The 13,621-nt window shown below is 42.5% G+C and overlaps 1 protein-coding gene across 2 annotated transcripts in view; it reads right to left on the reverse strand.

Annotated features, from left to right (window-relative positions):
• LOC141139166 (uromodulin-like) overlaps window positions 1-13,621 on the reverse strand; it is a 135,147-nt gene that overhangs the window by 57,983 nt on the left and 63,543 nt on the right. For both annotated transcript variants that reach the window (XM_073625057.1, XM_073625056.1), the window contains exons 7-8: window positions 10,237-10,374; window positions 5,190-5,204 (exon numbers count right to left, since the gene is read on the reverse strand). In XM_073625057.1, the coding sequence (XP_073481158.1) occupies window positions 5,190-5,204; window positions 10,237-10,374 (153 nt within the window). The remainder of the gene's footprint in view (window positions 1-5,189; window positions 5,205-10,236; window positions 10,375-13,621) is intronic.

Consider the following 13,621-nt stretch of genomic DNA (forward strand, 5'->3'; position numbering starts at 1 on the left):
GACCTAGTCGCACGGGGCTCCTGCAAACACTAGATTTCATGTCCCTCCTGGACCAGGGCTCTTCTCTCCCCCTTCTCCAGCACCAGGTAATCTTTGTACAGTTTGCAGTCACTTTGCTTGGTTGTCATTCATACACACTCCTGTCCTCAGGCGTCTTGGTGGCAACCTTTCGGCATGGCTGTCCACCCTCACTCCCCCCTTCCCCTGTATACATTAGTCCCACCACACGACACATACCTCACTGTCATCACACCCCTTGTCCCACCAATTTTGCACTACATTTATTTGGCTTAATCACCTCCTACTCTTATTGTCACATGTTCACCTTAGGTATGCCCTGTGTGCCTGGGTCCACCCGGGTTGCCGCCCGTAATGTGTGTTGCCATTGGACCAGCTCCCCCAGCTCCCGACACTGAAGCTTTTGGGTGGTCCATGGTCCTTGACATTACGCCTCCAGCTGCATATATACTTGTAAGTGATCTATTGGGGGGAGTTTCCATCTCCATTCTCCTCCCCTCTATTGATACAAGATTATTTATCTAGTTGTTCATCTTCTATTTGCAGATACACCACCTGCTTACTCCTGATAAACGGCACCAAGCTGCAAAACGAGTGAAGCTAGCAATTGCCGTGTACCAGTATACTACAGCCCTAACAGTTTTTAATGTCTATATATTCGTACCATCACATTATGTGACATGGACTAGTAAGGTCATAGGCCATGCAGATGTTACCTTGCAACATTTTTGTACCCAACTGTGACATATGGTGGACTCCATAACTCTATCATGTTACCCATTTTTAACCATATTATTACCAGTTACCGCTGTTTTAGGAATTGATGCCACGTTTAATGTGTATTCCTATTTTTATGTATATGGAAATTATGCGTTTAATCTTGTTATTTACGGAATATTAAATATTTCAATTTCCACCATTGTATTCATTTCAACCACGTGCTTCGTTAAAGGTCCCACCCTTTTGTTCCTAATTCTAACAATATCATTGTCAGAGATGGAGGCATATGACCTTACCAGGCCATGGCCTCATTTAAAGTCCCAATGTTTCTCCTGCCCCTTTTCCCCAATTTTTGCTTTGTATGTAAAGGCAGGCGTCCCAATACTTTTGGTACTATATCGATCCTCACAGCCGAGCTCCTCCACCCGCCTTGATAATTTTATTGCCATTCACTGAAATCTTTCTAATTCCACTCATTCCATGTCTTTCCTGAAGATTAGCAAACAATTATTTTTGTTGAGGTTTTGGTTAACCAAACATTATAGAACCCACATATAAGAATGTAGCCTAAGGTCACAAGGATCAAATTATTGGATGTGTACAGAGGAGCACTTGGTACACTTAAAGGAATTTTTTGGAACATCTAATTATTAAGAGCATTAAATACAACCAATGCTCTTAGGGTGAAAAAAGACTGCCCCATCTTCAGGGCTTGAGCAGTCAATGTTATAAAATCACGACAGAATACACTAGGGGACAGGGCACATTTATTTTTTTTTTTATTTACCGTATTTTACCTTTTATTTTTTATTTTTACACAGTTTTTTTTTTTTTTTAAATTGTCACTTTTTTTCCTATTACAAGGAATGTAACCATCCCTTGTAATAGAAAAAAAGCATGACAGGACCTCTTAAGTATGAGATCTGGGTTCAAAAAGACCTCAGATCTCATATTTACACTAAAATGCAATAAAAAAAAATTGTCATTTAAAAAAATAATTAAAAAAATGGCCCTTTAAGAGCTGTGGGCAGAAGTGACGTTGTGACGTCACTTCTGCCCTACAATGTTATGGAGACGGGTTGGGGGCCAACTTTCCCTAACCATCTCCATACCCAGCAAGGGTGAAGATCTGATCGCCTCCGCCACTGCCGACAGATCTGATAAGCAGCGGAGGGCACCGAAGCGCGGTGGGAGGGGGGCCCTCTCCTGCCACCGATAAAATTGATCTTGCTGCGAATCCGCCGCAGAGACCACTTTTATCTTAAACCAGACCGCTCACTGAAGAAGAGGATATCAGGGTTATGGCAGCTAGCTGCTGCCATAACAACGATATTCCTCTTCAAACAGCCAATGCATAACAACTGTGGGTGGTCCGGAAGTGGTTAAAGTGGTGGTAAACCTAGTTACACCACTTGTACCTACAGGTAAGTCTATAATAAGGCTTACCTGTAGGTAGTGTAAATATCTCCTAAACCTGCACGGTTTAGGACAGGGGTAGGCAACCTTTTGAGCACAGTGTGCCGAAATATGTTTTCAAAGAAACTGAGCGTGCCGATTTTATAACAAAAAAATGTCAACTTCATACTCTCAATCACGAAAAGGATTTTTTTTATAAAGTAAATGCTGTAAACTACTTTAGTAGTGAGAAATTAACATCCTGGACTCTCACGCCTCAGATCAGCCCAATTCATGTACCTGCACACCTCAGATCACTGTCCCCCCTGCAAATCTGTTTCACCACTGTACCCCCCTGCTCATCTGCCCCACCACTGTACCCCCTGCACATCTGCCCCACCACTGTACCCCCTGCACATCTGCCCCACCACTGTACCCCCTGCACATCTGCCCCACCACTGTACCCCCTGCTCATCTGCCCCACCACTGTACCCCCTGCTCATCTGCCCCATCACTGTACTACCCTGTACATCTGCCCCACCACTGTACTCCCTTGCTCATCTGCCCCACCACTGTACCCCCCTGCACATCTGCCCCACCACTATACCCCTCTGCCCCACCACTGTACCCCCTGCTCATCTGCCCCACCACTGTACTACCCTGTACATCTGCCCCACCACTGTACTCCCTTGCTCATCTGCCCCACCACTGTACCCCCCTGCACATCTGCCCCACCACTGTACCAACCTGCTCATCTGCCCCACCACTGTAACCCCCTGCTCATCTGCCCCACCACTGTAACCCCCTTTCCCATCTGCCCCACCACTGTACCTCCTGCACATCTGTCCCACCACTGTACCCCCGCTCTTCTGCCCCACCAAATCTACCTCCTTTCTCCTCTGCCCCAACATTGAACCCCCCCTGCTCATCTTTCCCACCACTGTAGCCACCTTCTCATCTGGCCCAACACTGAACCCTCCCTGCTCATCTGCCCCATCACTGTACCCCCCTGCTTTTCTGTTTCATTGCTGAACCCCCTTCTCATCCCTCTCACCACTGTACCTCCTGCACATCTGCCCCACCACTGTACCCCCTTGCTCTTCTGTCCCACCACTGTAACCCCCCTGCTCATCTGCCCCATCAATGTACCCCCTTTTCTCATCTGCCCTACCACCATACCCCCTTTTTCTCATCTGCCCCACCACTGTACCTCCCTGCACATCTGCTCCACCACCATATCCCCATGCTCTTCTGTCTCACTACTGAATCACCTTCTCATCTGTCCTAACACTGAACCCATCTCTGTTCGCCCTGGGTGTGATTTTCATTGCGCTGAATACTGGCTGTGGCTTAAAGGGACACAGAGTGCAGGGGTTCAGTAGTAAGTGATGCAAAGGTTCAGGAATAATTTCAACAAAGTTCCCAGAAGCTCAACAGAAATTCCACAAACTGTCACCTGATTGTGGTTTTCTCAATCACAGTGAAATCCCTTCTTTCTGAGATTGGTAGTGACAACCAAGCCACTCATCTTCCTCCATATGGTGGATGGGGCTAGCAGGACTGTGATTGGCTTTAACAGTGGCCAATGATAGTCCTCCTCCTCCTGGAAACAGGGACCACCCCCCCTAGCAGAGCTGCACCCAATCTCTTCACAATCACAAAAGCTGATGATTGCAGCTACAGCAAAGTTAGGGAACTAAACAATGTTTCCCATCTTTTACAATGTGTGGGGGCACAGTGACCCCCCTCAGTGCAGGTGCGGCATGAGGAATTCTGAAATTGGAATGCATTAAGCCGCGTACACACGAGTGGAATGTCCTTCAGAAAAAGTCAGACGGAAGCTTTTCATTGTCTATTCCGATCGTGTGTGTGCCTCATCGGACTCTTTTTTTTTGAAAATTCTGACGGACCTAGAAATAGAACATGTTCTAAATATTTCAGACGGAACCAATTCGACGGGAAAACCGCTCGCCTGTATGCTGTTCCGACGGACATAAAAAACAACGCTTGCTCTGAAGCAAGTATGAGACGGAAGCTATTGGCTACTGGCTATTGCACTTCCTTTTTCTAGTCCCGTCATACGTGCTGTATGTCACTGCGTTCTGGATGGTCAGACTTTGGTCGGACTTTGGTTTGACCGTGTGTAGGCAAGACCGCTTGAATGGAATTCCGTCGGAGTTACGTCGTAAAAACCTTCGGAGTTTATTCCGACGGCAAAACCGGTCGTGTATACGCGGCATTAGTGTCTCACTGACACTTCCCTGCACTACTCTGCTGACAGGAAGAGGGTCGAGTGCCTTTGTGTGCCGCTTGCGGCACCAGTGGTGGGGGTTGCCTACCCCTGCTTTAGGAGATATTTACCATATACGCTTGCGCCAACATCATCGGCGCATGCGCTGTGAAGAAACCACCCTTTACTAGCCAGTGCCGTGACTGACGGCTCCTGCCAGCATGCAAGGAACTGGAAAGGTTCCGGAAGGAAGAGGGGTGAAGATGGATGCAACCAGCAGCGGGGACAACGCAGGCTTCGTTTACAGGTAGGTGCCACATAATGGGCTAGTATGCATCACATACTAGACCATTATGCTTTTACTTTGCAGGGGAAAGCAAAGGAAAAAAGGTTTACTTCCTCTTTAAGACTAACATCTCCTGTCTGCATTGTAGAAAACTATTAAATGTTCCAAAAAGTCCTTCAAGTGAGATGTTCTTTTCTACCAGGTGCTCCTCAGTACACATTCAGGAATTTCCCATCTAGCAGGTGCTTGTTGTTATTAGAGAGGTAGCAGCCTAGTACCAGAACAGGGTCCATCTGCACTCTATTCCAACCATAGACTGCTTGTTTAAAGAAAAAAATCACTTTATGGTGGATGCACTGAAACCAATTGTTACATCTTTCAGTCCACTCCTATCATATATGCATCAGGCTATGATTTTCCTGTGCAATTCGTTTTGCTTTTATTTCTGAATGCTGTGAGAGAGAACATTTCTTTGTACTATTTACTAAGGAGTAAGATTACACAGTTGCATTATTTTCATTTTTTTTCATTTGCACTTACTTGAGATATTAGTATCTGAAAAAAGAGAAAATATATATAGTTATGTTGCAATTCAGGAAATAGAAAAACAATAACTATAACTTTATGAAACGAATGTAGCAGAATGTTAGAATGTTACATTGATGATTGGTTTTTACATAGGACAAATGGCATTGTTTAGTTACAAATTCGTCTTCCGAATTTACGAATTTTGGATTTACGAATTTTCAAATTTCCGAATTTCGAATTTCTGAATTTTCAAATTTCCGAAAAATTCTAAATTTCGGAAATTCGAAATTCAGAAATTAGAAGATTCTAAATTTGAAAAATGGAAATTCGAAATTTCAGAAATTAAAAATTTTGGAAATTCCAAATTTTTCAAAATTTGAAATTCGGAAATTCTGAAATGTCTGAAATTTGAAATTTGGAAAATTCAGAAATTCGAAAAATTTCGGAAATTCGAAATTGGGAAATTCGACAATTCAAAATTAGGAAATTAGAACATTCAAAAATTTGGAAATTTGAAAATCCAAAAATAAGAATGAAAATCTGAACATTCAAAAGAATGAAAATCTGAAAATTCTAAAACCCGAAAATCTGAAATAATAACTAATAATAAATATTAAATGATAGGTATTGGAATTTCTTTTCAAATTTGGCTGTTAGTGAACGTAATGAGTACGAATTTATCTGAAGTTACAAATTATCTGAAATAACGATTGCCGCATCTAAACAAATGGAACGTAATGATCTAAAAATAATAAATAACAATAATAATAATAAAACCTTTTTATTATTATTATTATTTATTATTAATTTGTTCCATTCCATTTGTTTAGATGTGGCATTCGTTATTTCGGATAATTCGTAACTTCAGATAATTTTGTATTCGTTACGTTCACAAACAGCCAAATTTAAAAGGAAATTCCAATACCTATAATTTAATAGTTAGTTATTATTTCGAATTTTAATGATTTTCTTTCTTTTCTTCAGATTTTCGAATTTTAAAATTTCTGAATTTCCGAATTCTGAAAATCCGAAAATTTGGAAATTCGGAATTCGGAAATTTGAAAATTCGTAATTCAGAAATGTGGAAATTTGAAAATTTGGAAATTCTTAATTTGGAAATTCAGAATTCGGAAATTTGAAAATTCGGAAATTTGAAAATTTGAAATTTGGAAAATTCGCAAATTTGAAAATTCAGAAATCTGAAAATTCTGAAATTTGAAAATCTGAATTTTTGAATTTCTCAATTTCCGAATTCCAAATTTTCGAATTTCTGAATTTCCAAAATTTCGAATTTCCGAAAAAAGCAAAAAAAATGGTCTTCAGTTTCCAGCTGGTGGTCGCTGCAGCACCCATTTCCATTCACAGTCATTCTGCAGGAACGCGTGCGTTGGAGATAGGTGTGTTTGAATTTATGGGAAAAAATTAAGCACTGCTCAGCCATTCTCAGGAAGCCTTGCATTTCTATGAATGAATACAAGGCCTCAGCCATTCAGAGAAAGCCTTGTATTCAACATAATTTCATTCTGGGACAGGAAGTCCCCTGGACCACTGCCAGAACACAGTGCTGTATAAGCTGTATGTAGCATCAACATCATACACTCACCGGCCACTTTATTAGGTACACCTGTTCAATTGCTTGGTAACACAGATTGCTAATCAGCCAATCACAGGACAGCAGCTCAATGAATTTAGGCATCTAGACATGGTGAAGACGACTTGCTGAAGTTCAAACCGAGCATTAGACTAGGGAAGAAATGGGGATTTAAGTGACTTTGAACGTGGCATGGTTGTTGGTGCCAGATGGGCTGGTCTGAGTATCTCAAAAACTGCTTATCTACTGGGATTTTCATGCACAATCATCTCTATGGTTTACAGAGAATGGTCCAAAAAAAGAGAAATTATCCAGTGAGCGGCAGAACATGCCTTATTGATGTCAGAGGTCAGAGGAGAATGGGCAAACTGATTGGAGATGATAAAAAGGCAACAGTAACTCAAATAACCACTTGTTACAACCAAAGTATGCAGAATACCATCTCTGACCGCACAACACATCAAACCTTGAAGCAGATGGGCTACAGCAGCTGAACACCACACCGGGTGCTGCTGTCAGCTAAGAACAGGTAACTGAGGCTACAATTCACATAGGCTCACCAAAGTTGGACAAAAGAAGATTGGAAAAACGTTGTCTGGCCTTATGAGTCTCGATTTCAGCTGCGACATTAAGATGGTAGGATCAGAATTTGGCGCAAACGACATGAAAACATGGATCCATCCTACCTTGTATCAATGGTTCAGGCTGGTGGTGGTGTAATGGTGTGGGGGATATTTTCTTGGCACACATAGTTTAAAGCCACGGCCTACCTGAGTATTGTTGTTGACCATGTCCATCCCTTTAGACTATAGTGTACACATCTTCTGATGGCTCCTTCCAGCAGGATAATGCACCATGTCACAAAGATCAAATCATCTCACCACTGGTTTCTTGAACATGACAATGAGGTCACTGTACTCCAATGTCCTCCACACTCACCAGATCTCAATCCAATAGAGCACCTTTGGGATGTGGTGGTTCATAGTGATATCATGTCACTATGGACCAAAATCTCTGAGGAATATTTCCAACACCTCGTTGCCACGAAGAACTGAGGCGGTTCTGAAGGCAAAAGGGAGCCCAACCCGGTACTAGCAAGGGGGACCTAATAAAGTGGCCTGTGAGTGTATAGTATAGAGTGCAGGTTTCCATATACTGTTTGAAGCTGATGCTACATTTTGCTATTCTGGTACAGTTTATACAGCGCTAAGGGCAGCTGCATTTCTTAGTAATGGAAATAGTTTGTTTGGACCTACACGGCCTAGACAAACTATTTAAAGAAACACAAAATCTGGAGTAAAGCAAGCTATGGGTGAAAAGGAAAGAAAAGCTTGATTCCCCCATCAACACAGTCAGTGTTAATCCCTCCTAATATATTCTGCCGGCGGGGGAGCGTGTGTGAGCCTTTCTGGCTGGCTAAATACAATTATTACTGCTAGGAGCTATAGCCCCTGGCAGTAATTGCATGTAGAAAAATCTGACAGGCTGGTTGTACCCAAGTTGATCTACTTGGATCGACTTGGGTACAATCTGCCTGCCCATACATAGATTGAAATTGCACTTGAGCGCCAAACTATGCTCGTCCTTTCCACCCCACTCCTCCATTCACAGAAGCTGCATTACAACTTCTATCAATGAAAAGCAATCTGTGATTTGAAGACAAGTGCATGAGTGAATTTTCCACCTCCTCCATTCATAAGTTGCTTTTCATTCTTGTTTTAATCACTCCCTACTGTATCCAAAATTAAGAAAAAAAACAGGGTTATACATATACAGTACATTGATGCACTAAATACAGAACATAAACATTTTTTTTTTAAAAACAGAGCATCACAATGCATGTGGTGCATAGCTCCCAACTGTCCCTGATTTGGAGGGACTGTCCCTGATTTGGAACAATGTCCCTCTGTCCCTAATTCCTCCTCGTTTGTCCCTCATTTTGGTCTGATTTATATATATATATATATATATATATATATATATATATATATATATTTATATTTATAGTATAAAATGCACTTTTTATCTTCCAAAAAGTGTTTCCCAGTGCTAAACCTTTCATCCGATTTCTAAATTGCTGCATTTTTACATCTTAAAAGCCAATATAAAGGAATAGTAGTGGTAAAAAAAAAGTCCTTGTGGATTTAATTAACTTTTTTTTTTGGTTAATTCTCATTTAAGGGGGTGTGGCAGGGGGCGTGTCCTATGCCTACATACATTTGTTAGTAGGTGTCTCTCATTCCCATCTCAAAATGTTGGGAGGTATGGTGGTGTACCACAGTGTTGCAGTGCTGGTGTGTTAACTACAACAGGAATTCCATGAGAAATGGAACCCAACACCTTCCAGCCTACCCCCTAATACAGACCCCCTTTCTCCCAGCCCTCTTCTCCCTGCACAGAGTCCCTTTACCCCAAAATATCTTCAACTGACTTCAAAAGCATTTGCTGTTCAGAGTGAGGAGAAGTCTTCCCCTTGATTGTGTCATGTGACTGGAGCCAAGAGGGAGTTAAGAGAAGCCTCCCTTAGCTCTGGACTACTGCTAACAGATAGACAGGAGTTGTGCAGCAGAATTGAGGTCGCTTCTCTAGTCATGCTCATATGCTGTACTGGGGCTGCCAACAGACAGCACCTGTAGGGCCCCAGCCCCCACTGCAGACATGATGGGGTCTGGTATGGGAGTACTGCCTGTACTGTCTGCCCTGTTCTACAGCAACAATGCATTGAGGTGCATCCAGGGCCGTTGATAAGGCTGTACAGCCAGCCCTCCTATACTGGGCCCGGGCACCATCAGTTCAAAATGGGGGCCCAGGCACCTGCTGAGCAAAGGGGACAGCTGTACTGTCTTATTGCAGACACCAATCCTCTTCTGTCTCCCACTGCAGTGCTGCCAGCTTCTCCTCCTCTCCCTCCTTCCAGCTGCACATGCGCACCGTCCAACTGCTGTCCTGGTATCCTTGTGTGCCTTTTTCCCCCGCAGCACTGCCGGCTTCCTTCCTCTCCCACCGGCAGCTGCTGCAGGCAAATGGGGGGGGGGGGTGTAATTTACTAGTCCTTCCCTTTACTGAATGAACGCAGTGAGCGATCTGTACCAATCACCCCTATGTTCATTATTCCCTGAAGCATAGTAAACTGTTTTTTACTATGCTTTAATTTGTGAATGAGCAGGAAGCCTCAGAGTGTATCCTATTCATTCATATATACAGAGGAGGCTGTAGAAAAAGGGACTGATAAATCTTTGTCCTCAGTTACTTTCGGCTGGGGGGAGGGCTGTCAGATAGGCTGTATGGGGCCCTGTGTTTTCTAACAGCAGCCCTGGTTGTATCACAAGTTACAGTGTGTTGCAGTTATATATAGTAAAACTTTCATTTTACAACATGTTACCATGGCACAGAAAGGTAAATGGGCCCTACACCTCTCTGCATAATATGTTGGATTTGTACAATGAAATAATAACACATGATATGCACCATTAAACCCTTCCACTCGGACAGAACATCTGCCACTTCCCACAATCTCAATGGTCCAGCTTCCTACAGCAGGTTGTTTTATAATGTACATGGCACCCCATCTCTCATCCACAGTTTTCTTGATATCGTCTCTAGAGGCTGCAAAAGAAAAGAAGTACAATGTGTCGTTATACGATACAAATCTAACAGTGCACACTGTTATATAAATCTGCAATTGCTCAATTCATTTTTATTACAGTAGAAGAAGACATTCTGCCTCCCAAAACTTCCATGCAGTACCAGTGACTCTGTACAAGTCTGCTGGTTATTTGATTGGAATGACTTATGCAAACTCTGCATCCCCAGAGAAAATACAACTATCACCAGCAGCAACAAATCAGGTGTCAGCTTGATTTCTTTAACCACTTCAGCCCCGGAAGCATTTACCCCTTCCTGACCAAAGCACTTTTTGTGATTCGGCACTGCGTCACTTTAGCTGACAATTACGTGGTCGTGCAATGTTGCACCCAAACAAAATTGATGTCTTTTTTCCTCACAAATAGAGCTTTCTTTTGGTAGTATTTGATCACCTCTGCAGTTTTTATTTTTTGCGCTATAAACAAAACATTTTTGAAAAAAAGCAATATTTTTTTACTTTTTGCTATAGTTAATATCCCCCAAAAAATATATAAAATTTTTTCCCTCAGTTTAGGCCGATATATATTCTAATGCCCCGTACACACGGTCGGATTTTCTGATGGAAAATGTGTGATAGGACCTTGTTGTCAGAAATTCCGACCGTGTGTAGGCTCCATCACACATTTTCCATCGGATTTTCCGACACACAAAGTTTGAGAGCAGGCTATAAAATTTTCCGACAACAAAATCCGTTGTCGGAATTTCCGATCGTGTGTACACAAATCCGACGGACAAAGTGCCACGCATGCTCAGAATAAATAAAGAGATGAAAGCTATTGGCCACTGCCCCGTTTATAGTCCCGACGTACGTGTTTTACGTCACCGCGTTCAGAATGATCGGATTTTCCGACAACTTTGTGTGACCGTGTGTATGCAAGACAAGTTTGAGCCAACATCCGTCGGAAAAAATCCTAGGATTTTGTTGTCGGAATGTCCGAACAAAGTCCGACCGTGTGTACGGGGCATTATACATATTTTTGGTAAAAAATATTGCAATAAGCGTATATTGGTTGGGGTTGCGCAAAAGTTATTGCGTCTACAAAATAGGGCATAGTTTTATGGCATTTTTATTATTATGTTTTTTTTATTAGTAATGGTGGTGATCTGTGTTTTTTATCATGACTGCAACATTATGGTGGGCACATAGGACACTTTTGAAACTATTTTGGGACCATTGTCATTCATACAGTGATCAGTGCTACAAAAATGCACTGGTTACTGTGTAAATTACACTGGCAGGGAAGGGGTTAAACACTAGGGGCGATCAAGGGGTTAAGTGTGTCCTAGGTAGTGATTCTAACTGTGGTGGGGATGAGCTACAACTCACATGACAGCGCTCACTGCTCGCGATGACAGGGAGCAGTGATCTCTGTCTTGTCACTAGGCAGAATGGGGAAATGCCTTGTTTACATAGGCATCTCCCCGTTCTGCCACTCCGTGACACGATCGCGGGCACCCGGCGGACACCGAGTCCACAGGACCCGAGGTTACAGTCATGGAGCACGCTGCACGCATGTGGCTTGCGCGCCCACAATGCCGCATCTTAAAGGGGACGTACCTGTACGCCCATTTCTCCAGCCGTGCCATAGTGCCAACGTATTCGGTCGGCAAGGGGCTAGGCCAAACAGGAAAAATACAATATTACATCAGAACATTTGCTATAGGCAGCACTAAAGTTCTTTGGTTTATTTTTTAAAACAGCAACAGTACTGAGTATTGTAACAGACGGACATTCTGTAAAAAATGTGGCCCTTTTCAGTATTGTCCTTTTCAGCAGGGAAAGGGGTCCCTGAACAGGAGTGAACTGATTGGAGACAGGTGGATGTTGCCTTCAAAAGATAGTGTTCCCTAGTCAGTCATGGTTCCTATGTGCTGCCTGGGCAGTTTAAAGCTTGACACTTCGGTAAAACATGTCCCGGCCTGTCTGGCCTACTCAGAAAGTCCACCAAGCTAGACTAATTTCTGAGAACTAAAGATTGCAAAGGGACAGTGGTATTCCTCGTCTCAACAGATCAGTATGTCTGCTGACTGATGAATTATTCATCATATCTATTTCTTCAGCTCATTAATAAAAAAAAATTGCACAACTGAGAAACTTCAGTATTTCATTAGGGTGCATCCTCTCGTTCAAATGAATCCAGATATCCTGGGTGCAAGCCATGGCTCGCCGCTGGAGTAATAAGAAAAGAAGAAATGGCTGCACACCGACAAAACGATCCAACGTAGATTTATTTGAACAAAATAATATTCATGACTGCCACCAAGACAAGAACAACGGAGAGGTGATGCATTTCACACTGTAGTAGTGCTTCTTCAAACCTGGTTTTCTTCAAATAAATCTACGTTTCATCGTTTTGTCGGTGTGCAGCCGTTTTTTCTTTTCCTCCTAAAATTATGGCACCACAATTGACAACTGTAAACAATCTAAAACATGTTTTACAATGTCTGCTTCTTTAATGGTTTGGTTATTCAAATTTAATTGCTCAGATTTGGATGTAAAATGCAGGTTCGATCATCTCCAATTTAGGGCACCCTGGCATTAAAAGCAGGCATTTGAGGGGCGTTAAAAATGTCCAGCACAGCCACATTATAAAAACATGAAGTGTTAGCGTTGCATTACTTTACTTCAAAATTGAAGCCTCATGTCAAGTCAGGAGGCTTTTGAAGCTCTTCTACGCCTCCCATTCAAGTCTATGGTAACGCTCAGCAAATGCTCTGGCAGGATTTTGCGGCCCGGTTGAAGTGCGGTTGCGGGCGTTACAATTTTTTTAACGTTTGTAAAATGCCCCATACTAAAACTCATTGACGCCAGTCTTACGCCCATACTAACACCATACAAACGCTATAGGAGCATTTGTTAGGTGTTAGAAATTTAGTCAAGTGTGAACAAGCCTTTTAGAGCTCCTACCACTAAATTCTTGATTTGCTGACAACCTAACTTTGGGCCTTAGTAGCTCATTGCCCATGGTGGGTTATCCATATATATTTATATGGGATAATTTACATGGAACACAACATAGAAGTTCCTACCATAACCCAAGGAAACCAAGCAGCATATTCCCACATTACCGGTAATGGCTTGGAGCGAGTTGATGCTGTAGAAACTACACGTCAAAACATATATCACCAGCACACTATGGATCTTCAAAAATATTATACACTAAAACCTTGGTTTGAGAGTAACTTGGTTTGAGAGCGTTTTGGACAA

Source organism: Aquarana catesbeiana, linkage group LG04 (assembly GCF_042186555.1).
Source record: "Aquarana catesbeiana isolate 2022-GZ linkage group LG04, ASM4218655v1, whole genome shotgun sequence".
NCBI classification, from domain to species: Eukaryota; Metazoa; Chordata; class Amphibia; order Anura; family Ranidae; genus Aquarana; species Aquarana catesbeiana.